The sequence below is a fragment of the Oreochromis niloticus genome, linkage group LG9 (genome assembly GCF_001858045.2).
Source record: "Oreochromis niloticus isolate F11D_XX linkage group LG9, O_niloticus_UMD_NMBU, whole genome shotgun sequence".
Classification (NCBI taxonomy): domain Eukaryota; kingdom Metazoa; phylum Chordata; class Actinopteri; order Cichliformes; family Cichlidae; genus Oreochromis; species Oreochromis niloticus.
Window position 1 is genome coordinate 28903779 of NC_031974.2, and position 25134 is coordinate 28928912.

The 25134-nt window shown below is 41.1% G+C and overlaps 2 protein-coding genes across 9 annotated transcripts in view; one reads left to right on the plus strand and one right to left on the minus strand.

The window, feature by feature from the left end:
- Window positions 1-3224: 3224 nt before the first annotated feature.
- LOC109203473 (uncharacterized) lies at window positions 3225-7008 on the plus strand. Of its 6 annotated transcripts, none has more exons than XM_019362843.2 (6): window positions 3225-3842; window positions 4038-4148; window positions 4237-4510; window positions 4913-5080; window positions 5578-5673; window positions 6237-7008. In XM_019362843.2, exons 3-6 carry the CDS (start codon window positions 4412-4414, stop codon window positions 6552-6554), a joined length of 681 nt encoding a protein of 226 aa, XP_019218388.1. In that variant the 5' UTR covers window positions 3225-3842; window positions 4038-4148; window positions 4237-4411; the 3' UTR covers window positions 6555-7008. The 6 variants fall into 6 exon arrangements, with proteins under 6 accessions (XP_019218388.1, XP_025765886.1, XP_019218386.1 ...); XM_025910101.1 differs by having other exon boundaries at window positions 4038-4119; XM_019362841.2 differs by having other exon boundaries at window positions 3225-3480.
- A 486-nt stretch (window positions 7009-7494) lies between these two features.
- Window positions 7495-25134, minus strand: part of mkxa (mohawk homeobox a) — a 29182-nt gene continuing 11542 nt past the window's right edge. The window contains exons 6-7 of one of the 3 annotated variants that reach the window (XM_005471655.4): window positions 10271-10304; window positions 7495-10160 (exon numbers count right to left, since the gene is read on the minus strand). In XM_005471655.4, the coding sequence (XP_005471712.1) occupies window positions 9956-10160; window positions 10271-10304 (239 nt within the window). In that variant the 3' untranslated portion in view covers window positions 7495-9955. Of the gene's footprint in view, window positions 10164-10270; window positions 10305-23574; window positions 25078-25134 lie in introns of those variants that run through there. The other 2 variants (XM_003450241.5, XM_025910540.1) reach the window with 2 other exon arrangements.

Below are 25134 nucleotides of genomic sequence, written 5' to 3' on the forward strand. Positions count from 1 at the left end.
ATGAAGCGTGAAAGGCAGGAGTTGGATTCTTTCTTGGGTGAAAAGAACGTTGTCTTCACTGTGAAACTGAAATATCTACAGGTAAACCAAAATTCTGAACTAATGAAAGTAATTCTTTTAGTTTGTTATCTATGTGCGCACTGTGTAGTGCAGTTCAGCTCATTCTTGCATGTCTACTCAAAGCTCCCAGACTCATGCAAACTTAAAGTGAAACTGATCTACAGTGCAGATGTGCCCGTTGGGAAAACATAATAATTTATAGGGTCTAATTTGTAATAATAAGGCTTTGCTGACCCTTTTTTCCTCCCATGTGATTAGTTCTGTTCACACAGTGTCCGTGATCTAAGCGGTGGCCTTAATGTCTCGCCTTCTCAAACACCCATGAAGTTCCAGTTGATCCAAAACAGTCCCAAACCCGAAATGATTGCAAGGCCGGATGAATTTTTTAATCAGTCAATTCTTTCAGGAATCTAACAATTAGGACCAGCGGTTCTCTTGTATTTGCATCCAAAAGACAAAGTCCTGGTTTGAATGAACAGAGGCTCCTTGAAGCATCCTTCGCAGCAAGGTAACTAATTACTTCAGCATGCCACTGGAGTCGTGTTTCTTCATCGAATGGGGAAATGGTTTTCAGAACGTCTGCTTTCTTAGATTTTACTCTGTGTGGTTTGACCTGGAGTCAGTGAAAGTTTAGTTTGCGGCAGACAAAATGGCGAAGGTGAAGTCCAGAGAAGTCTGTCTCGTGCTCCGAGATAACCGTGCACTTTCACGCCTCCTGTCAAGTCTTTCACCAGCAAACGCAGAGAAGGCGCAGATAAAAAGGTGACTGGGAAAGCTATAGGCAGAGTGGAATATCACTTAGGTTTTCAATGGAAAATGTTGCTCAGGGAATCTGGGGTTTGGCCAGCTAAGTGCAGTGAGGGATGAGAGGTCAAAAATGCTGAAAGGATTATTTCAGGAAGTGTCAGCGAGAGCCACCTTGCAGGTCCAGAGACAGCTGTGTAACAGGAAAACCGACGTTGCCTCTTGCAACACTAGCCAGATTGTGGTGTTCACTCTCTCTAGTTTGGTAAAAGCTCTGTCACCATCTTACAAAACCCTTGCAGCCTTGTTTCCTCTAGCTTGTTACCTCTCCTGCCAAGAGAGAGGTCTTGGCCTCGGCTCCGTGGCAGAGCTCAGGTTTGAGAAACGCAGTGGCATGGTAGAGCCATTAATATACAGGAAGGACTGAGCCCCAAGGAAAAGGACACACCTCGGAAGTGTGAGGCATAAATTCAGTCTTTCTTCCTGAGGTGCCACATCACGGTATAAAAGCTTGGTTGTCTATTGGCTTTATCATGCAGAATCCACCATACTGCAAATGTTCAAATTATAGGTGCAGACTATAGTAGGTATCCACATCATGACAGAGGATATAGAAAACCCAAACTTTATGAAACCTATTTTCAAAGCCATTTATCTCCTTCTGCTCTCTTCAACTGTAAAGAGACAGATTTTGATGTGATCCCAAGTTGAACAAATAAAGTCAAACATTCTCGTTAAGGTAGCAAAAATACACATGAGATAGCAAACGCTGGGGCCCAAACCACTAATGTGTGGTATGCGGTTGACGCAGCTAACTGCTGTGTACATTCAGCTCTCCCAATGGTTTGTCATGATTAGTTTGTTTAGCTCTTAAAAACCACCACGCCTTTTGTGTCATAAACAAACATCTCCTATATTGCATTTAGTGTCGAGCCGTGGCCCATAGATGGAATTAAGACTTTAGCCTCCTTACATATACAAAAGAAGGCTAAAGTTGCCCAAAGTGACTGTTTACAGAATTTGTGTTTGCATGTTGTTCACTCATCGAAAGCTTTGAAATGATAAAAAAATAACACTCCTGTATGTAATTTGGGGCTCTTTCATTCTCTCTAAATATTCTTACCATGTAAAATTTCTTCAGTTTGTGTTTAAATCTGGACTATAACTGAATAAAGTAACTGAACCTACTATTAGAGGTTTCGCTTATAGTGGTAAACCCAAATAGATTTATTACAGATCTCCTCAGTTCCACACAGGCTATATATGTTTTTGTGTTTCTTCTTTTTTTTACATGTAGAAACCCTAGATTTGATCGCACATTTCTCACCAATGTTCTTTACATCTACGATAAAAGCATCACTTGATGTTGCTAACAGTTTAACATGTTAACAATTTTTTAATATTTAAGCTTTAATTGTATATGCATGTACCCACCTTAACCACCTGTAGTTTGTAAAAGCCTGTTTAAAAGCCTTGATTTGAGAATTGCCTTTTTGTTTTTTGGAGTGTGAAGGGATCAGAGAGTGGAGTGCTAAGTTATCAGTTAATGCTAGGAAGCTTGGTTAACAAGGCCAGATGCAGGTAGTTGTAAGTAATATCACAGCTCAGTCACACTAGAGTGAAAATAGAACGGCAGCCTACTTACCACTAGGAAAAATTGTTGGTTTCTTGGTTTTTTCTTCTTAGTTGTTTTTGCTTTCAGCAGCTGATTGCAAGTAGTTACAGTGACCATGCGGTCATGTGGTGGGAGGCAACCTGTCTCCAAACAACAACAGTCTGACTGCAATCACTGTCAGACAGATTGTTGAAGGTTTGCAAATCATTGCCAACTAATTCCAAAATGTGGACAGATTGCCAACAAGTTGCAATCAGTCTGAGTCAGCCTGCACAACACATTAGTCATGCATCTCTTTGCAATAGGAGACTCAACTTAAATGGTTGTACTCTTGTTATATTCTTGTATAAAAGCAATGCAAGTTAAATCAGCATTATGCATCAACTGCATGGATGAATTTCTGAATTCTTTTTTTTTTTTCAAACCTATGAGCTTCTGGCTTGACCTGGAAGCTAATGTGACATTCCATTTGGTGCAATTTGTTTGTGTATGCAGACAACAGCAGATTTGTGATTCCTCTTCTATTTATCATAGTTTATCGCCCTATCAGCACAAACAGATACCTGTTTGCGAAACAGAGGGCCTCAATTGGCCAAATGAGGAAGGTTTTTAGAACTTCCACATTGGCTTAATTTTCACCCGTGGAAGTTTTTGCTTGGTATTAAGTTCCTTAAAACATCAATTAGTGCACCAGTAACATGCACTGTAATCCCTAACAGTTGTTCTAGCTCATAACTAATAAGCTCATAACACTCAAATGTCGTTTTGTAGTTGAGCAAACTATAAAGTATCGAGCTCTGTTGGCTTTTATGCAATTTTAATTGAATAGGGCTCAATATTTTTTAGCTAATTTGTTTGGAACGCTCAAAAAGTTTAAGAAGCATATATTAGTGACGTTCTGGTGGGTGGAGTCTTGTCGCTCCCTCAGGAAAGCCGAGTCAGCCATCTTGAATTTACCTTGATGCGGGGAAGATTTGGCCAGCCCGTGTGGATTAAGAGTCCCCAACTTCAACCCACCACGACCACCACCTTAATTTTTTTCATCAACTGCCCTAAATTTGGTAAGTCTAACGTGTTTTTGTTTTGTTTAAATTTAATTTCGATAAACAGTCTTTTTATTCTTTACTGGAAATATATTCGTACTTTGTGCACAGTGAATGTTTGTTATAAATAAATTTGAATCCAAGTAATTGTAATTTTAGAAGTTTTCGAATGTGACAAATACGTAATCTTATTTCAAATTACAACGGTGTAACGTTTTGGCGGTTTTCCGTGGGGGACAACATTTCCCATAATGCATTGTATTCTTGCCCGGGAAGTTGATGGTGGCAGTTCTAGCTCCATGCGTTTGAACTTTCTACTAAAACTTTCTACTGTCCGTTTCTACCGGTTGTCATATTCGCCGGTAATGCACGTGCGTATTGTGAGTATACTTATTTCAATAAGTGTCCGCGTTACACAGTCAGTAGTTTACGCTATTGAGCTATGTGTGTGTGTGCTAGCATGAAACGAACAATGCTAAACAACATGAGTGTGTTATCATGATTAGACACATGTTTGTATTTTTTCGTAGTCTCAAATATGTGGTTGTGAGATAATCTGGAAATCCTTTTAACAGTTTAGAGGGGTATTCCACTAAGCGAGCTCTACAAGTCAAGGCTGGGCAGTGGGTCCATGAATAAACTGCCTCACTCCTGCAGGTGTCTTTCCATACTTCCCATCGTTCCAAGTGAGGCTATGGACTTGTGTACGTTGTTTGTATCACCTTTACTCTCCATAAAAATGAATGTTTTTTTTTGTTTGTTTGTTTTCCCCAGGAACCAAAAGATGGCTGCTGCCCAGAAGCATGTGCTGTGTGTGTATGTTGAACGAGACACTGCGCTGAAACTTAATCTACTTGAGCGACCAAAGTCAGTGGAGGAGCTGAAAGAAGTAATTTAAGAGAGGTTCAAGCCAAGACTGAATGGGGACTTTAGCCTTCACTATGTCCTCATGGACACAACCTATGCACTATGTCGCCAAGAAATTGTTGGAGCTCCACGAGTGAGAGATGTCGTGGACAGATGGCCAGTCCTACTTATGGAGTCACAGGTAAAAAATAAAATATAAAATATGTCTATATATGTATGTATATATACATGCATATATGTGTACGTGTGTGTATGTCTGTCTGTCTCTTTACTGTTCTCCCAGTTTTTAAAAGTCTAGATTTTCAAACAATTTACCAAAAAGCAAATGACAGATGTAAAATGACAACACATCACTCTGTGACGTATTTTTTCCCCATTCACAGTAAACAAAGTCTCTAGAAGTTTATTTATTTAAATTTCCTTTAGATAACATTACAAAGAATGACGAATAACTTTCTATTTTGGCCTTGGTTCTGACTAGAATTGCTCTGGTTTTGCTAACCTGAGAACTTTTTAAAATACATTCACAATTCTGTTCCTAATTCATCTTTGTTCATTTCTGTGTATTTCTGTTCATGTACAGGTGGTTGCAGAGTCCCACCGAATCAACAGTGTTAACCTGCACACTCAATTCTACAAGGAGCTGGACAGACACACGCCTAGACTCATCACTTTGTTCCGAGACAAGGCCATCAAGACTGGCAAGATTGCAGAGGAGCTAGCAAAGCTCATGAGAATTTATGACATTCAGGTAAATTTTTCATTTCACATAATTCAGAATTACATTAACAGATGGTTTGTACACAGCTGTAAGAAGCCATAGTGTCAATTGCTTCAACTGTGCCCCGTGATGAAGTGATTATGCCATGGATACAAGGTTGTCATTTTAGGAGAAGGAAATCTTGACAAAATGTATCCTTTCAAAAAGTGTTGTGTTAAAAAGATTTATCAGCTTCAATTTAAAGAAGTCCAAACAAGTACTGTTTTTGTAAAAATTGGTTTACATTTGGAAGTTTTTCCTTTGTGAGTTGTTGATGTATTTACAATGGAAACGTATTAATTTAAAATGTGTATTACTAAAAATACGGTTATCCAAAATACTGGATTTACCATCTTTAGCCCGTTACACAAAAAGTTTGGACACCCCTGATCTATAACAATGACAATCAGAACATGGCTATCCAACACTTTGTTTTTACTCTGCATTTGTGTAAATACTATTCTAATAGATATTGTATGTTCATCTAGGAACAGCGTGATGTAAATACAAGACGGGCCCTCGTCCTTCGTGCACTTCCTGTGTACCTGCGTGAAGATGCCTCCACGTTATTCAGGACTTGTGATGTAAGTGTACTGCCCTCAGCATCAACCCCTTTGCCTAGCTGTTCAGTCGAATATATCACTCAGAACTCAAGGAGAACCAGGGTGTATATCAGGAAGGAGGTTCAACACTGTCCTCATCTGACTTGTTTTCTCCCATATATCAACTATTGTTGAATAAGATTGCAAGAAGATTGTTACGCATAAACCAGAAAACATGAAAATAGTTGAAAGATTATTAAACAAAAACAAATCCACAGATAAAAACTCTCTCCCTTTTAAAATTCAAGTGTTCTATTTTTTGGGGGGTGCCATGTTGTGGTCAGAGAAATGTTTGGTAAATAACAAAAACAAATATCTTGACATATATTTATTATGCTTAAATAAATGTTTTCAATATGTTTTGAAACCAAACCCAAATTAAGATTATTGTAATGCATCATGATGTATCGCCATATCAAATTAAATCGTTGACATTATAATCCTAAAAGAAACGTGCGACTTATGAAGATTCACACCTCTAATCAATAGCATGATTTGTGTCCTTGAGGGGCTGAACTCATTGTTGTATTATTTGTGTTTTGCAGTCAGCAGATGGTCCAGACCTCACTGTCACTCCTGTGGCTCTGCTGACAGTTGTCACGGATGACACTACTGATTCGGCCCTCTTCAGTCCCGAAAGCATCTGCATTGTCGTTGAGGATGAAATACTTGTGAATGGTCCCATAAATCTGGCTGACTCATTTTTCCTGCTCTTTGGGTACATCTATGCACTAGACCTACAATACCCAAAGAAACTTGAGCTTACATTCACATTTATCCAGAAGGTTGTGATGTGCCTTGAGGACAACAAACCACTGAAAGGGCGTCTACTGATGCTGAAGAATGATTTGTTCAATGAGTGAATCACTCAGAATGGACTACTTGTTGAGCTGAGTATTGAGGAAGCTTTTTTTTTTCCCTAATCATTTGGCTCTTCTACTTCAAATTTAAAGTGAATGACTGCTCATTTCGTGGACTATTCACGTTTAACGTTCTGTTGCCTAATACCTTAATGCACTGCCTTGATGTTTGTTACCTATGAAGTACAGCAGTGGAAACCAGTACATTTCTTTATGTATTTTTAAAATAAGTGAGCTGCAGCTGTCAAGGTACAGTAAGTGTTAAATGCCTCAATGTTCTAATAGCTGCAATTGCTGTTAATACTGAAAATGTTATTTAATTTTAGAATTGAGATGGAGACCCTGGGAGTCTTTTTCTTTTGTTTTATTTATGAAGCACTTTTTTATGAGTGAGCTCCGTTATCTGTGCCTTTTTAAAAGCACATTGTGTTTAATAAAAAAAGTTGTTAAATTGTTAGTGTTGTTACTTTCATGTTTTCTAACACTTTTAGCTGATTATAATTTACTGGGCAAACAGTTTAGAACCATTCGTAAATGTATTTCCCACAGTATTTTAAAAATATTTATTAGATTTTAAGTGTTATTTCCCATATTATAAGTTAGAAAATATGAAAAAGTCTGAGTTTATTTCCCACATCCTATGAGTTGCAGTATGTAAAATATTTTGAGTGTATTTTCCACCTTAATTAAGTTGAAAAATATTAAATATTTTGAGTTTATTGCTCCCTAATTATAAGTTGAGGAATATCAACATTTATAAGTTAACATTGAGGTAATTTAAGGCAACTGCAACTGGAATTTTTATTTTAGTTAAACTTAAAACTTTTAAAAACATCACTAAAAAACTGTTGTGTAATCTGTTACACAACAATTTTTGAGTTCTGTGAACTTATTAGGTTTTACAGTGTGGAAAAAAAAAAAGACAAACAAACCCCAAACCCCATCGATTTCATTCAGAGGTTTATTCATTGCTTTCATCAAGTAACAACTGTTTTTATAAAAGATATTTTACATGAGAGCAAATCGGACAAGACGAGGAGATATGTGTTTGGTCATTGGATTGAAAATCCAGTCTCTATCAAAACAAACAAACAAATAAACATAACATTTCAATTTATATAACTTAACAATAAAAGAACCAAACTATGGTCACCACTTTCTTTGTTTCGACAAAGTCTGAAATAATAATTTATAAGCTTTAATATACGTTTGCTTTCCATTCGTCAGCATGGTTGTGAAAGCATGGTTTGTGCTGGAGAAAGACATATACAGTACCAAAACTCTTGGCTTTGTTTGTACTTGTAGGGTTTTCTTTTTTGGGGGGCGTGGGGGTGGCAGGTAGGAACAACAAAGGCATCTTAGTTGTCTCTGAAGCCTCCGTCCTTTGCTCTGCCTCTTCCCAGAAAGCGGGTATTGTGTGAGGTGTGAGGGTCACAAGCGGCCCAGAGGTTCAGAAGTGCGATTAGAAACACAAGGAGCGGGTCCGACGGTATCCCGCAGCCACCCTGCCTGGATCAGGTGTATAAAAAACACATGTGGGAGCCCCCTCACCTGCAAAAGCAAATAGTGCCTGGGGAGTGGCTAGTGCGATTCATTCCATAATACTTCCATAGGCACACTAACAGGAATAAAATAGATTTGTCCTTCATTGCTCTTTACTTCCACTCATTTTTATGTAAAAACACCTCCACTGAAAACTGTAAGTGCAGCTTTTTTTAAACAGTTTGCACATTCAAGACACATAAAAAGGTCAAAAAGTTACTTTGCACAGCTTCACTCCCTCTCAAAGTCCTTGACCAGATGCACAGTCTGGGTTTGTCAAAAAAAAGAAGGAAAACTGCACAATTTCTGAAGGAGTGTACATTTTGACACATATAAACAGTACCTTGAAGATATACATAAAATTAAAAAGTCAGCACAGAGAGCCAACTTCAACTTCTCCCCTTGACTTCAATTTCATTCCCCCTGTTTGTGAAGTTGGCATCGGTCCCCACAAACATTTCTAACATATGCACCGTACATTAGTACATTCTAGATGCTTTCCATTGGATGACAGAAGAAGCGCTTGATGCTTAAGAGAAACCGAATTTTGATCAAGAACAAAACAGTTGGACACACACACACAGACGGACAACAACAAATACTTGCTTGGCTGACGAAAAGATAATACTGAAATGTATTTTTGAAGTCAGGGGTAAAAAAAACGGAGTGAAGGGGAAGAAAGTCAAACTTTTAAGCCTATCCTCTGGCTCCTTGTAAACAGCAATTAGAATGTAATGCTAAACAGCTGAGAGGGCTGAGGATCAAAAGGCTGGGGGTGCTCGTGGCGGTGGCTTTTTTTTTTTTCTCATACCAGACCATCTTGTTCTGAGCGCAGACGTGAAAAGGCAACAGTGTCCGCATAAAACACTGATAACACAAAGCAAAAACATCCCTTTTAGGTCATGGCATTCCTCCACTGAGCCTTAAAGCACGCCTCAAATGCATATATCTTTGTCACCATGTCTTCATTTGGGTCCAGCTGAGCATCATGTGCACATCTGATCAAGTAAAAAGCCACGATAAGAAAAGAATCCTTCGCTGGTTAATGAAATCCAAGGCCAAGATGTGGACAAGGAGGAGAGAGCTGGCTGCTTATCTGCGTAGCCAGCAGTTGCTGCTGGCCCGCCATCGACGTGGGTGGGACTGGGACAGAGTTCAGTTTACAGTCAAAATGAAGACTCCAGTCAAAACAAGAACAATGCCTTCAGAGGATTCACACCGGGCATTTTCACAAGCCCGGTGCGCACCCGTGCAAGTGTGTGCCACTCGAGTTCGTCGGCGCCTCGGATTGCTGAGCTCACTCAGCCCTTAAGGCACATGCTGTTGCTGGGAATTTTCATTCACAAATTGAATCATGAATCATGAATCATGACTGGGACCCTAAAAAAGTGTTCCAGAGGCACGTCAGTATCTGTGCTCCCCATCGACCACAGTCAGTGAGTTATTCGTCTAAACAACAAAGGCACTTTGGCAAAAAGACTCAATTTGTAGTGTTAAAAAAAAGAAGAAATAAAAAATATGAAAAAAAATAAGTTAACATTACAAAAGTTTTTTTTCTTTCTTTCTTTCTTTTTTTTAAGAAATACTGCTGCTAAAACTAGTATTCGCAAAAGAGAAGGATAGTCAAGGCCTCTTATGAACCTTTTTTTTCAGACACCAATAACAACCAAAAAGAATGAAAGTTCTTTTTTTGCCTCACACTTCCTGACTTCAAACACCCCCACCCCACCACCATCCTCCCTAAACAACAGTTCTTTTCATTTTGGGGTGAGGAGAGGGGAGTTTATTTGGACTCTGGCGAGTTTGCTGAAACAGGAATGTTTGCTGGTTTGCATAGAGGGGACGGGAGGACAACGTCCAGGCTAATATTTCTGCACCAGCGGCACTTTGACAGTCTTGATCTCTGCTATATGAGAGGACTTCTGGATAATGCAGCTGGTGGTCCCGGAGGCACTGTCCTTCCCCTGTGCCAGGTTGGTCAAGGCCATGGCGGCGTTGATCTCCTTCCAGTATGTCTCGTCTTTGCCTTTTGCCTTTTCTTTCTGCGTGGCTCCGGGGCCACCGCTGCTGCTGATGAGCGAGCCGACCATGCAACACGAAAGGACAAAACAGAGAGCGTTACGATCAAATGCAAATGACTCGATCTGGTCTGCAGCGTTAAGAGAAAGGCTGCTCACCTGTCACATTTACTTGATCCATGCTCTGTGGTTTCTGAAAGCAAGGAGAGAGAGAGAGAGAGAGAAAAAAAAAAGGTTAATTTTGCTGGGTTCATTGGGGTCAATGAGGATTTATTGGAATGTCGCTGAACATACACACTCGCAGTGTGTGCAGTAGTGTGTGAGGTCTGTGCTGTGCGCTCTTATGCGTATACCCTGCTTTGTACAAACATGTGTTGCTCTGTTTTCTCTCTTCGCTCAGATGCTGGACAAAAAGGACGTTTTTTTTGTTGTTTTTTTTTGCAAGAAGCCGTCAAGAAACAAGGTGACTAATAGGATCGAGTTGAAAGATGTTTCTTATGACTCATAAGCTCCATTCTCTAATATTTTGTTGGAAAACAAATGGGCCCGGGCCAACGTAATTGAGTTGTCTGAGGAAATCAGATCAAAAATGACTGAGCGCAGAAGATTTAAAGGGAGAATGAAAAGGCAGCAAGTGAGTCAGTGAGAGAAAGATGGATGCCTGCTCTCCCTCTCTTTTTTTTCCTCTCTTCAAATGGGAGCAATCTTTATCTCATATGTGAAACATTAGCAGAGGGAATAGCAGAGTCATTAAACAATGAAACCCAACTTCTCTTCGGGGCAACCAGTGTGTTTATTTCAGCATGCTCTTGTTGCCTGAATGCATGTGTGTGTGAGTGAAAGGGGGGTCATTTGGGTGTGTGTTTGAGCTGAACCTGTTCTGCTGTCTTGGTTCAAGCCTTAGGTGAGATCTGCCCAGCAGTGAGTATGAGGACACAGGCTTGGCGTTTCATGAGGCATTAACCAAAAAAATGAAAAAAGCAGAGCATCTGGATTTTTCTAGTCGCATCGCCCCCGGGCGCTCTCTTTAAGTTAACTAAACACACGTCTGAGGCCCCATGAGCTTTTAAGAAGTTCGGTCTTGACCAGATATAGATGACTGGATGACTCAAGAATGTTCAAAGGAGGGCAAACTCTCTCCAAATTTTCATTTCGTCCAAAGATAACAGAGTTCGTCATACCTGGGTTGTCTCCTGCTCGGCTGTCAATCCGATTTCCTGAATGTCCTCGCCCACAGCTGAATCACCCAGGGTCACCCAGTCTTCTATACCCCGCCAATGTCGCATTTCCCCATAAATCAAACCTGAGCTGGTGTTTTAACAAGATCCTTCCACCAGCCACCGTCACCACAAGGCAGCAGTTGGTGGGCATGCATCAACGTTCTTCTTTGCTAATAAAAATCTGCATCCTTCATTCTTGCTGGAATTTCCTTTACTATTGTCGTAAGAAGGGACTGGAAAAGGTTGAGCGAGGTCACTGTGTTCGGGCTTCGACATAGCCAACAGAGACCCACTGAGAGCAAAGGAGCCAAAGCTCGTTCAGCGACGGCGAAAGCACATGCGACATTTAACCGTTCTGTTGTGTCACCTCTAACCTCGCCAAACCCTCCGTAGATTTTCCAAATATCTGGATGCAGCGTTCAGGCTTGAAGCGCCTAATTACTCCCAACACCGCGCTCTGATCCTCTTTCATGACAGCGTCAGGGTTCACGAGGCCCCAGAGCTAATGCGAGCCTGATTATAACATTTCCTGCGCTTTTCCCACTCATTCCGTAATAGGTGTAATCCACAGAAAGAGGGAGAGAGAAAGAGACAGACAGAAGAAGTCAATCATTCTTAGACAGAAGAAGAGCAGGAATGTGTGCGTGCACATGTGTGAGGGCGATGAGGACGTGATAACCCAGTACTACAAACCACAGGATGAGATTTTGGGCTTCAGTGTGTCAAAGTGTTCCAAAAAAAATCCTTGCATTCCCGTCCGGCCACAACTCCCTGCTGTCCCGTCTTTCGCTCTGCCTTTATCTCACTTCATCAGCGAGTCCCCTTTTCCTTTACTGATGTCCCCCAGGTCGACTGTTCACCTTTTGATTTGCTATAATACACCCTGATTGAGGTACTCGACAGGAACCAGCCAAAACAAATGCAATGTTTCCCGTCTGTTTTAATAAAGAGTGACTCTGTGCTACGTCAAGAACAGGTTTTTTTTTAAAGCCACTGATATTATCCATCTCTTCTTAGTCTCCAGTTTTTAATCCCTCTATATTTCTTCAGCCATTCTTCAAATTAACTGCCTAAATTGCCAGTGTCAACTGAATACTTGAAAACTGTGAAGCCATCCTCCCTGCACCCTATCTCAATCTTTCTTTCCTGATTGTTGCCAGGGCTCCAAAACAGATTGGTCCTGATTAAAAATGTGCACAATGCTCCGTAATCACAGCGCTGTAATTAGAGGCCAAATTACACAGTTTTCATGCGCTGTTTATGCCCCCCGCCCCCCTGCCTTCGAGATACATTAGCTCAGTGTTTACGGCTGTGGTGCCCGGTGTAAAGATCGGTTGGTGACAGCAAATGATAGCAGCAACATCAAAGACAAACAACAGGCAGAAGAAAAGTGTGTGTGTGTGTTTGTGGGATCTGAAGTGCAGCGTGTGAGACTTTCCATCCACAGCTTTAAGTGTTTCCAGGGTGTGTGAGGCAGCCACTGTCCAGATGCTTCCTTTCAGAACACACACATAAAATAGTGTTTTCTGAGTTTTCTAGCAGGTGGATGCAAGGATGACCTATGCCACCCTGCACTCCAAGGCCCTCATTGGGGACAAGACACCAGCTCTCAACCCCTCAAGAGACCTTGGACCCCAGATTTTGAAAACGCACCACTGCTTGCAGAAAAACTCTGTTTCCAAAGCCCTTTGCCTAAAACATCTAAAACTGGGATTTTTAAAAACAAGAGCAGCGCCAAAGACTCAATAAATGGCCAATAAATCACTGAAGATTTTTTTTTTATTATTTTCACTTTTTCTTTTTTCTTTTTTAAACTCAACTACTTTGCTACTGAATACTCAGTCAACTTTGCTGTTGCCTTTGGGCTTCACTGACAGTGGGGTTGCACGGACCGCCAAAGGGGAAAGCTAAGAAGTCTGATGGTTTCTGGCATTGTGCTGGAAGTCCAAAAATACTAGCTCACTTAACATCACAGCGGGGTGATGGAGGGGAAGGGAAAAAAGAACATAGGAGAAAAAAAAAGAAAAAGGAGCTTTAACAAAACTTGGTGAAAATGAGGGAAACAAGCGGGGCTAACAAATTATTGAGGTTATGAGGTTCCACCTGTTAAGATGGCTGCAGAGGAGAGTGGCTGACTATCATCATTACCATCTGGAGCTGTTGTTAGCAACTCGCAACAATAAACAAGGAAAGCTGAGTTGCACAAACTGTGGGCTGGGCTGAATCAGGCAAACAAATAAGCATACACACACACACGCACACACAAGGGCATTTTATGATATTGCAGACTTTTAGCCTTAGTATTATCCAGAATAATTTCTAGTCACCATGGATAGTATAAAGAATCTAAAAATAAGAATAGAATAGAAATTGTATTGAAAACAAATGATTACCTAGAAACAGAAAAGATGGCTCAATGTGCAGGATTTTAAAGCAATAGGGTTTAACAATTCTAATACTTATAGGTCTTTTATGCTAATTTCAAGCTCCATATTTTTATTCTTTAGCTTTGCTAGAGTAGGTCTGGATGATTCACAGAGGTGTATAATCCTTATTCATCTTATATCGTGCCTTGGTGCAGCCCTGTTGACTGAAACAAGTGCTCTTCCTTTAAAGCAACACTCCGTTTAAATCTTTCTTCTAACAGGCTTCTCCCTGCAAAGAGAAGGGCTGAGGTGCAGGTTGGTGGGGCTTTGGTCTTCAGTCTGAGGTGACTGCATTAGAGCTATTAGCACTTTTTGCTTGCATACGTGGCATGGAAGAAAACATTGTCTGAATGTTTGATTTAAATTATTATATACATGGCAGAAGCAAAGCACATGTACAATATGTCTGCTTTGAATTGGCAGATACCGCTGCCGTGTATTCACATGCAGCTAGAGCTTGGAATGTTAAAAGAGAGCAGAAACAGCTAGCTTGGCTCTACCAGCATGTCTACAGCTCAAGTATTAACACACTGGATCTTCTTTTGCGTAATCTGTACATCATAGGAGCATTGTATCAACTGGGTGTAGGGAGTCCTTAGAGAAGCCTAATCCATTTGAAACTTAAACATGCGTTCACTTTAGATACATTTAAAGATAATACAGAAATGATGTGCTTTGTCTGGATATGTAAACTGAGTAAGACTACCAGTATGGATGGAAAGCTAAACTAACAATTGTCTGGGCTGCCAGTTTCGAAATAAATAATGAATAAATTCTGTGAATCTTAAAAAGTTCCTCTCAAAATTGGCTAAACTGAAAGATCTGTTAATTATTTGTTATTAAATTTATTAGGCTATAGTAATAAAGGCAGTGTAGAAAGTCACTGGGTAGAGGAGGAAATGTTTACTTTGCTCTGAATGAGAAAATATTCCACCGCTGGATGAAGGCCGATGAATCTGGACGCAAAGACAGAATCCAAACTTGACTGTTAAAGTAGGAAATGAGCTAAGCTGATTTCCCCTAACAGGACCTGATGAGAACCAGAGTGGTGCTGCAGACTGGACAATCTGGTCGCCGCTGACCTGTGCAACCACAGGATAGGAACGGACCATCATGTCATTAAGCAGCCTCTTTGAAGCCCGCCCAAACCCGAGGATGAGTCAGAAGTTACCATCACCACAGGTGAGTCACAACGCTGCGCTCGACCTACAGGTTAGAACTATGATGAGCTCACCTGATGTTAAGTCAAATCAATATCAGAAGATGCATTAATTACTTTTAGCCAAGTCTTCTTGACTTGGCTAAAGGAAATGCCAAAAACCTTCAGGTGCTGCGACGCCTTTTTGAGCTTCTTTCTTTCTGCCACAGTCTTTAAGCCTATGTGTTTGGCCTTTCAGATTTCTCTTTTTATTATATTTCTCTGATGCTCTGTGCTTTTTTATAATGTCAAGAAGAGTCTGTAAATGAAGTTAGGGATGCCTTGGCACTCGGCTTGCCTCGTGCTCTGCCAACCCTACTTTTATATCACCCCTCCCAGCCATTCCTTTCCCCGTCTCCGCCGCGTTTGAACACAGTCTGAGGCTCCAACGAAGCAAACTGTCAATTCCACTCAGCTAGCCAAAGACATCATACATGGCGTGAATTTAATGCCTTCTCCATTCGCCCTGACAACACTTTCATCGCTTACAAAAATATTGAATAATTAGCTCTTAAACTATTAAATCCAACATACATGCGCTGACACGGCCAGACAGATACTGAGCAGCTGCCCAAAAACGACGTTCATCTCCTGCTTTTTCTGCGCTTTCTTTTTTTCTTCTTTTTTTTCCTTTTCCATGTCTGCCCGGCAGATGACACACTGGTGCTGTGGCTGCGGTTGGGGGCAGATAACCAAGATCCTAGCATTGAGGATTGCCTTGTGTCTTCTTGCTAGATGGAGAAATAATAACAGTGCTTGAAATGTTTAAACGCTGCCAGGTTGTCATTGTGTTTACGAGTGCCAGTAAACAGAGAGTAATCAGGGCCCCCGTAAATCAGCCAAAATAAGGAGCGTGTCTCGACGAAGAAGAAGTAAATACGCTGTTATGGCAATGTGTGCGAGTGTCTTGTCTGTGGGTGGACTGCCACAGCGTCCAAAAGAGGAACCAAGGGGCTCATCGCGAACAGGAATTAGGAAGTGGAATGTGATGTGAGCATGGGTGGCCGCAGAAAGATTAAAAAGAGGATCACGTTCGACTGGGACGCATCGCTGATGATGAACAGATGAGCCTCTTATCACCGCTTTGACGCGGCAGGTACAAAACAGACAAAAAAAGCGGGGCCCAGTCTCCTCAGGCAGACCCTTTCATCACAGCTTTCTCAGCGACATCCTCGGGGATGAACGGCAACTGCTTGCGGTGCAGAAAACACACAAATTAGGACGGGGGGGGAAAAAAAGAAAAAGCAAAAACCACAAGTAAACATTATTCAGATTTTTAAGTGTTTACATGTGTGCAAAAATAACCTTTATTTTCAGGGGGATCTGGCCAAATGATATGTTTGTGCAGCACACACTGCATTATTATGTTGCAATTGTCTGCAGTGGTAGTTGCAGGGCCCTCTCACACTCTTGGGGGATTTCTGCGTATGTGTGTTCCGCGTCCTCGCTGGGTCACACCTCGGCTCGCTCGTTAAACTCGCTCCTCTCTCCTCCATCCCGTGGGAACGTGATGGCAAACGATTGTTCTCGACATGGCTCGGTTTTTAAAATGGAAACAATTTGTGTTTTATACGGAACAGGGCAGCGTGGCTCGGTTTCTCTGACTAGGCAGGCAGCTGTGCTTTCTGAATCCGATGAAATGATTATGTGTGTGTGCTTGTGTGTGTGTATCCATCCCTAGAAGCCTTGGTGTACTGATGATTTAAAAACTATCGGGTTGAGAGGGCTTATTATTCCGCACTCTTCAAGTTCTATGTTAGGCAGTTGCGTATAAACAGTGTCTGCGCTGGTGTTTGTCTGTTAACACTTCTCCACAGGATGAGCACTGTCTCAGTCTGCTGCTGTCCTCTCTGGTTGCCTCTCATCCAGCCTCTGTTTAGTGGTCAGAAGCCAATATGCCATCTTCCAGTCAGAGAGGTTCACCATGAGGTTTTTTTTTCTTCCTCTCTGTCTTTTTTATCCACCTTTCCATTTGCCTGAAGCTGTCCCACAGCTTAATGCCAGGATTACGCCTAACTTTTGCCAACTCCTAGTTGTTCCCACCGTTGGACCAGCCACACCCTGAAGGACACTTATGTGTCGTATTATGTGTGTCTAATCTCGTCCTTTCTTAGTTCTATTTTCTGTTGTGCGTGACAAGACAGAAAAAAAACACAGCTACAGTGGTGGGACACTTATATACCTTAATATACTTTGTTAAAGTGGACCTATTACACCCATTTCTAGCTCAGTATTTTTTTTTATTATTAATGAACTCTGCTAGAGTAGCTCTACATGAGTCACAGTTCAAAAATAATCCTTATTGGAAGGCTTGGTGCTGCCTTTTATTTTGTTCCATTGTCTGAAATGAGCCATTTTAGCTTCTTCTCCCTTTAAGCCAGCTTTCCTCTGATTGGGCATGAGTTCCAAACAGAAGTTTTAAACAGAGGGTGGGTGGTGGAAAGATGGGTGGAGCCTCTTAGCTCACAGTTAGAGCTGTATGCCTAAAATAACTGTATTGAGGCTGAAAGTCACACAAATCAAAGACCTATCAAAGTCAGCTATCGGTTTATGGGGTTTACTTGGAGTTTGCCAAGTTTAATATGACCACCACTGTAAAAACAGAATATATAAAGAAAGATAATAGCTGCTTTCAAAGAACAAATTATACTGAACATTACGAATGCATTTTTATCTTGTAACCTTTCGAATTCATCGGAAAAAATGCTGGAAAATCATTACATAATACAAACAAGATCAGTCCAAGCCTGCATACTTCGGACAAAGCTGAAAATTCATTTTGTACCACGCATAAACTGAGGCTCCGGATCTAGAAGGATATCCATATTAATTTGTGATATTTTCTTGGTAAATTCAAGCAATGTTTTGAATGTTTTTTTCTTGTTTGAATTCGATACAGGTCTGTGAAGATGACATCTTCACAATGAAAAAAAGTAATCCTTCCAAAAATTCCTCTATTCAGATCCAGCTCGATGCTGGGCCTCATCCCATTTCTGCAAACCTGTCCGTAACTTTTATGTTAACATAAGTATTTGCAAACAAACAGACAAGCCAAAACCAATCACACGAGCTCCTTGGTGGAGGCAGCAAATATTACTCTTATTAGGGCAATAAAACTTTAATAGCTTATAGTAAATTTCCTGAACATTCACGAGCACACAGATATCACTGATGTATAGCTATAGCTTTACATAAAACAACACTAATTTCATATTGCTTATACATACAGGCTTCAGTCCACTGTCTACTGAAGTGATTCCCAAAGGCTCTGCTGTGTGGCAACATTGAAGCAAACTATATTGTCACATCAAACATTTAAATCATCTTTACTATCAAGAAACCTGCTTTTTCTTGTAAGTGAGATCAAGCTTACATAATTTCACTCAATCCAAAGTTAGTCTGAATATGTTGCATACTTTACATCATTGTTATGTCTTTAAATGAAAAAAGGGTTTAAACAGTTTCAACAGTTGTTACTGGAGCTCCTTTCTACCAGAAAATTCAGTTGGCGGTGAGTTCTTTGCACCAGGGGACACAGCTTCTTTGGAAATAATCACTGCTGCTTTTTTTTTTTTCTAAAGAAATTTTTCAATGCTCTGAGGAGGACAAATAAAATTCCAACCGTCTCCCAATTGAGCTGGAAGACTTTTCAGAGGCGTTTATTATGGTTATTAACAATCTGCATGACCAGACACCGCAAGGGGTAAGTACAAAAATATATAGATCACTTTTGTAATTTGGATGAACTTTCCCTACACCTCGGTTTAATTGTTAGTAGTCTCACCCAATCCCCAAGTCCCAGTCCTGTGCGAAACAACCCCATCACAAAGTAAGGGCCAACCAGATGTCCCCACTTTTTCCCCTCATCTTCCTATCTTTGTGAGAAAAAAAAAAACAAGAACACACACACACATGCACACACTCATTTCTTCCAACCACACTCTCTGTGTGTCTTAGTCGCTGCCACCACGCTGTCTTTCCTCTCCCAACGGGCCACTTCTGGGGAAACTCAACTCTTGATCTGGATGGACCAAGCGCCTCCCTCTCCTCCCTCTCTTGCTGTCCACACTGATTTCTAAAGCCCAACCTGAACCCAGTCAGTCTTGGCAAAAGCTGCCGCCTTGGAACAACATCTCCAACCCCCTCCTCTTTCTGTCTTCCCTTTCTTCTTTCCTATGAAATTGTGGAAAGAGCAAATTGTAGCCAGTCTATCCACATCTTTGAATTCCTGAGACAACGAGTATTCATCCATCACTCGCCAGGAGTGGCTCATTGTCATCAAGTGTCCCTGTATCGAGCGCTGTCTTTCCTGTTACTCTGTGGCTTACAGTAAATTACCCTGCCGCTCAAGCAAGAAAGACATTAGAGCCTTAAATCAGTCATAACAGCCGGCATCCCTGAACAACACTGCTGCAAAAATCATCCCTGTTGGGTTTTTTTCTTTGGAGAGGAAACAAGAGAGAGTAAGGGAAATCCAGTTAAGTATATCTTGTTAGTCGAAAATATGAAAACAATCATGATAGAAATCTCTTTTTATCGGCAGTGACCATCACATCTCTCTACCCTTCCACCTCACGACAAGGAATCCAAACACTCGGGGTGTTTTTTTTCCACACTGAGACGACTTCTTCCATTCACCTGGACAAGTCGACAGCTCCTTAAGTGCTACGAAACTCTCCAGGATTCAATAACTGTCTGGCACTGGCTCCAGCCTAATTTGAAAGGCCCTTAGGATCTCAGCGGCTCCTGTCAAGCATTGCTGTTTTCATTGAACAGGTTTCTAAGAATCCTACGTGTTAAAAACCACCAGATTTAGATTTAAGTCAGTTGAATGCGATAAATAATGGGCCAGTTTGTTTCTCTCAGTGGCAGAAATCCTCTAATTCATAGACTTATTGATGGGAAATGCAATAAATAGTGGAGGTATCAAGTGGAAGTGACAAAAATAAATAATTACACGATTTTGGCAAGTTTCGACACAAATATTTCACTTTTAGCCGCTAGATATTCACATTCCCCTCAGGAAGAATAACTTTTACCTCTTTCCTGCAAGCACATTGCCGGGGCTCATGCCAAGCCAGTTCAAATGGCAGTACCCTCAAAAAAACTTTATTCCTCAAAAAAAGTTGATTACATGTAAATTTTCAGTGTAATTTTGTTACATAAGTACAACACAAGATGTTAAATCTAAAGGAATCTGTTCAAATGACTTGTATACATTCAGTTTGTACTAAGTGCATTTTTCTTAAATATTAATTCTTTGAATAAATAAACCTTTTATTTTATAGATTTCAGTTGTATTTTACTCAAAATTATCACTTCATCTTGAGCGAGAGTGAAGAATCATTTTCTACCTTGCAGGTAGAAGGTAAGCAGACCACATGTGGACAGGTTTGAGTACCAAACATGATCTAGCAGAGGTCTGGGTATTTTTTATGGCTAAAAGAATTCTCTGAGAATCATTGTTGAGTTTACTGTAGTAACCTCTCCCATACATGGTGTTATCTCTGGTTGCAACTTTAAGCCCAACATGTCTGTGAAGGTTCTCAGTCATCCAGGTCATCGTAGTCAAAGGAGTTTGCAAAGAAAAGCGTCTGGACTTCTTTGAGTTGCTTGAAGACGTTTCACCTCTCATCCGAGAAGCTTCTTCAGTTCTAAGGTCAAATGGCCGAGAGTCCCAGATTTAAACCCAGTGGGAGTATCCCCCCAAGGAGGGACAAAGGACCCCCTGGTGATCCTCTAATCACATGCGCCAAGGTGTGAAAGCGGGTGTGGGACCTAATCAGCCAGGGTTTCGGGTGAGCTCATTGTGAAACCTGGCCCCACCCTATCATGTGATTTCCTGAGGTCAGATGGCCCAGGATGTGAGTGGGCGTTAAGGCGTCTGGGGAGGGAACTCAAAACTGGATTATAGATGGCAGACAGTTGGTGTCGTAAACCACCACCTCTGTTCAAAGATGGTCGCTCACAGTGGACATAGATGGCCTCTTTCACTCCTCTTTCAAACCATCTGTCCTCTCTGTCCAATATGTGAACATTGGCATCCTCGAAAGAGTGACCTTTATCCTTAAGATGCAGGTGGACTGCTGAGTCTTGTCCTGTGGAGGTGGCTCTTCTATGTTGTGCCATGCGCTTGTGAAGTGGCTGTTTGAATCTGGGACTCTCGGCCATTTGACCTTAGAACTGAAGAAGCTTCTCGGATGAGAGGTGAAACGTCTTCAAGCAACTCAAAGAAGTCCAGACGCTTTTCTTTGCAAACTCCTTTGACTTTAAGCCCAACAACTTTACTGTGTCACTTTCTTTTTTTTGGTGAAAATGTATGGGACAGATTCGAGGAATGCACTGGCAGCAAAGGGGGAAAGTGTTCTACGGATGTCTTTTTAACTTAGTTCAGTGCTTTTGACCATCAGCGTCAGCTGAAAAGAGAAAAAACTGATGATTTCTAAAATGCTTTTTTCTCTAATTTTGTGTGGTTGCACAAGTACTTTGGTCCAGGCTGCAATATCTCAACAACTTTTTGGGGAATTTCACGATAGTTCATGGGTATATTTATGGCAACTATAAAATGAATGACTTCTGTGGTCCTCTCACTTTGCATTTAGCGCTGAAATGGCATCAAAATGTTTCTAAAATCATCGAAATGCAGTGTCTTCACAAAATCTGTTTATGAGCAAATGTTAGCATGCTAACACCTACATGCTGCCATTTTCATTCTGTTTTAGGATGGGGATAACAGCTATTAACAGTATCTCAACCTAATAGAGGCGTGTTTTTAAACAGGCAAATAAAAATCTCATTACTGGGAACTTGCTGTTGGCTACTGACTAGGTTGCAGTTATTGGGGCTTTCCCACATCAATAGATGCACTGGCAAGAACTCTACATTCACCATCAGGCTACTGTACTCAGCTGTAACCAACGTCCATAAAGGGGAGAACCTGAGAAAATGCACTACTGTCAATCTCATGTAAAACGTCTGACCAAGATCTCTTGGTCTCCACCCGCAGAAACGTTGGGAGTTATTTGGCGTATAATGATCTATATGATATCAGACGGGGTGAAATCTGGTACTGAGCAACAAGAAAAACACTCGGCTAGATTCCTGCCATTTAATATCCCATTAAAGGGTAATTTGGCATGAAACCCCTGGCATGTGTGATGGAATTCTATTGCTCCTTGTGTTCAATGAAATTCCCCACAGGCTTTGGACTGCAGTGTGTATGTGTGTGTTTGTACTGGATGTGTGTGTGCCTATGCTCGTATGAGGCCTGTGAATTGTATGTGAGTCCTTTCAAGCTGGCAGAAGTTTAGTTTTCCACTGGGGTAAATCTACACTCACCATCTCCTGCCACGTCTGACTGCCCTCTGTAGTCACAGGGGCTCAGGCTGCGGCCACAACAACCAACTGGCCTATTAACGGACTTTTAGCCAATGGCACGATGGTTGCCAGGCACGCCACTTTTGCTTTGACCAATCGCAAGAGGTTGTTCGCAAGCTGGAATTCGGCAGAAGAATGCACCGAGAGACATCGTTTTGTGTTTAAGCTGTTGTGGGTTTTTTTCTACGTTTAAATTCTATTCCTCCCTGCTGAGTGAAAATGTCAGACGTTTTGTCACTGTCAGAAAGAAAGCGGGGGAACATTCAGAGAGCTTAAAGTTGATTTATTCTGTCTTCTTTTTTCTCTGCGTTTCTGATGTAAGCACAGATTTATGTGAAATCAGGTACTCGGGGAAACATTTTTCTCTTATTATAAAAACACAATAAAACTATTTGCAAAAGAGGAATGTGTTCACTGCACAAGTATCTGGGAAGCGGAGCCCACAGGAGGAAAAAAACATTTCAAAAGTTGCAGAGGAAGTGACGCAAGCCCGAGCTTAAAGTGATTTCTCTCTCTGCTCTGTCATTTGCTCTGTCTGGGGGATCAGATGCGGAATTAAAATTTCATCTTCTCGACTTTTTTCCTTTGTTTCGTTTCTTTGAGCGGGTCGATCAGATCGGAGGGCCTCCGGCAGGTGTTCGATCCCATGAGTCAACGCCGCCTCTGAGAACTTTCCATCTGCGGATTCGAAAGCTTGTCTTGCATGTAAGAGAGTAACACTTCTGTAATGGTGCCAAAGCCCGAGAAATCCAAGAGGGACACCTCAAAGCCAAGAAGTTATATCAGCTATAGAGATAAAATAGTTAGCCTCTATTAAAAACAGCAGGTCAGCCAGATGAATTAATCCTTTTTTGGAGGGAGGGGGGTTCTCTTATTAAAATCTGGTAGAAAGGAGTTATAAGTCTCACTTGGTCTATCCATCTCTTTCTTTCTTTCTCCATCTGTAAGTCTCAACAGGTGCTTCACTGTGAAAAAAGCCTGATGTTCTTTCAGGTCAAGGGGTTTCAAGTTCTTCTTCTTTTTTGATAAAGACAATTGTACCCGTTGCAGTTGTTGATGCATTTCATACAAAACAACCCCCACACGCTCCTTCATGCTCAGATAATAGGAAACACATTTGTCCATAAGAGACAGCATACCCCCCCCCCCCACCCCCCCACCCCCACACACACACACACTTCTCCATTACTCCACCACCTACACCTTCAAATCCAGGCCCTCCGGGTTCTGTCCATGCTCTGCAGAAAGTGAAAACATTACTTTTGGTTATGAAGTCTGCTCGAACAAAAGGCCCAGTGTTCTCAGCTGAGGAAGACCTCTGATTGTTCTCGCCACAGACAAGCTGTGAGCTGAAGCGCTGTGAAAGCCTCTGTAGGCTGCAAGGCTTTTGTGATTTGCATCGGGCTGACAGTGACTTCATGGTTAGAAGAACATCGACGTCAATGATATCGCTATGAGACATTTTAGCCCGTTCGGGTTAAAAAGCACAGCTTTCCCCCAGCAGACTTAAAAATAAGCTAACTGCAGTCAACTGGGGTAATTATTTAAGGGTGACTCACAAGCGACTGTAATGTAATGTGCAAAAACAAGTACGGGTAAGCTTTCCTTAAAGAACAAAACATGCTAATGAGGCTTCTTTACAAACTGAATTTAATAACTTCAGTGAACAGTTAATTGATTCAACTCACTTCAAGTCAGTCATTTCTAAGAACCGACAATGAAAACTTGGAATTTTTTATTTTAATTTAAAACAATAATACACACACTTCTTTTAAGGTCCTCATAAAAGATTGGTGACTCCACTAGGTCCCTATGTAATATTTTACCATGCTACTTTTATTTCTATTAATTTGTTAAAAAGATAAAATTGAAAAAGTTGACTAACTAGCTTGAACTGAAAAAAAGCAATGCCCTAGATAAAACTATGTAAAAGTAAGGAAACATTTTTTAAGGATGATTTCCTTGTGGGGAATTCCATTCCATGCCATTTCTACTAAAACACAACAGCAGAGTGGAAAATATCAAAATACTAAAATAGGCATAGAAAAACAAAATCTATCCTCTGTTTTGATATGAAGGTGTTTTCGTTCGGTAGAAAATGAACGGAAGCAAGTGTCTTCTTCTGGAGGGAGGAAAATGATCTCTCCAACTCTACTGACTGTAAAGACATTAGCAGCAGTGGCAGTGATGTAAAATAGAGCTGACCTTTTAGGGTGATGTTGGTTTTGGTGGAAACTGCAGATTTTCGTACGTCAGAGATGAAAAAAAAATCCTTTTTTAGTTAAAAAAACAAGTTTATGCTTAAAGACACACACACAGAGGCAGTTTGCCCTGCTCTGTCAGCAGGACCTCGTGTCACAATCAAAGGCATCCCAAACAGTAGTGTGAATGTAAGCGTGATGCACATGGCCCTGTTGTGTCTGGCCTTTAGGTCAGAAGAGCTGCCTGTGGGTGCATGGGTGAAAGACACGTTTATGCTTATGTGTTTGTGAACTGACAGCACATGGGTTCACGAATGTGTGTACGAGTGTTTGTTAGGGTACTGGACACACGCTGGATATTCCTGGATATTCCTATAATTTAATCAAATACTTCTTAACACTCAAGGCTCTCAGTGGTCACGAGAATCTCATTGAGCAAACCAACCATCATGTGAAAAGACAGTTAAAGGGTGTGCTCTGGCAACCCAGATAAAGCGTCATATACTGTCGACACAAGCAGGGAGGCAGGCGGAGAGGCAGACAGCTGTAAAAAAAAAAAAATGGACCAGCTGCAGGAATTAAAACAAAATGTGCAGATGGA

Bases quoted from the DNA above. Each gene is read 5' to 3' on its own strand.
- LOC109203473 (XM_019362843.2), top strand. From the start codon at position 4,412: ATGGACACAACCTATGCACTATGTCGCCAAGAAATTGTTGGAGCTCCA. The intron at 4,511-4,912 runs GTAAAAAATAAA...GTTCATGTACAG, and splicing joins TCCTACTTATGGAGTCACAG to GTGGTTGCAGAGTCCCACCG. The intron at 5,674-6,236 runs GTAAGTGTACTG...TGTGTTTTGCAG, and splicing joins CGTTATTCAGGACTTGTGAT to TCAGCAGATGGTCCAGACCT.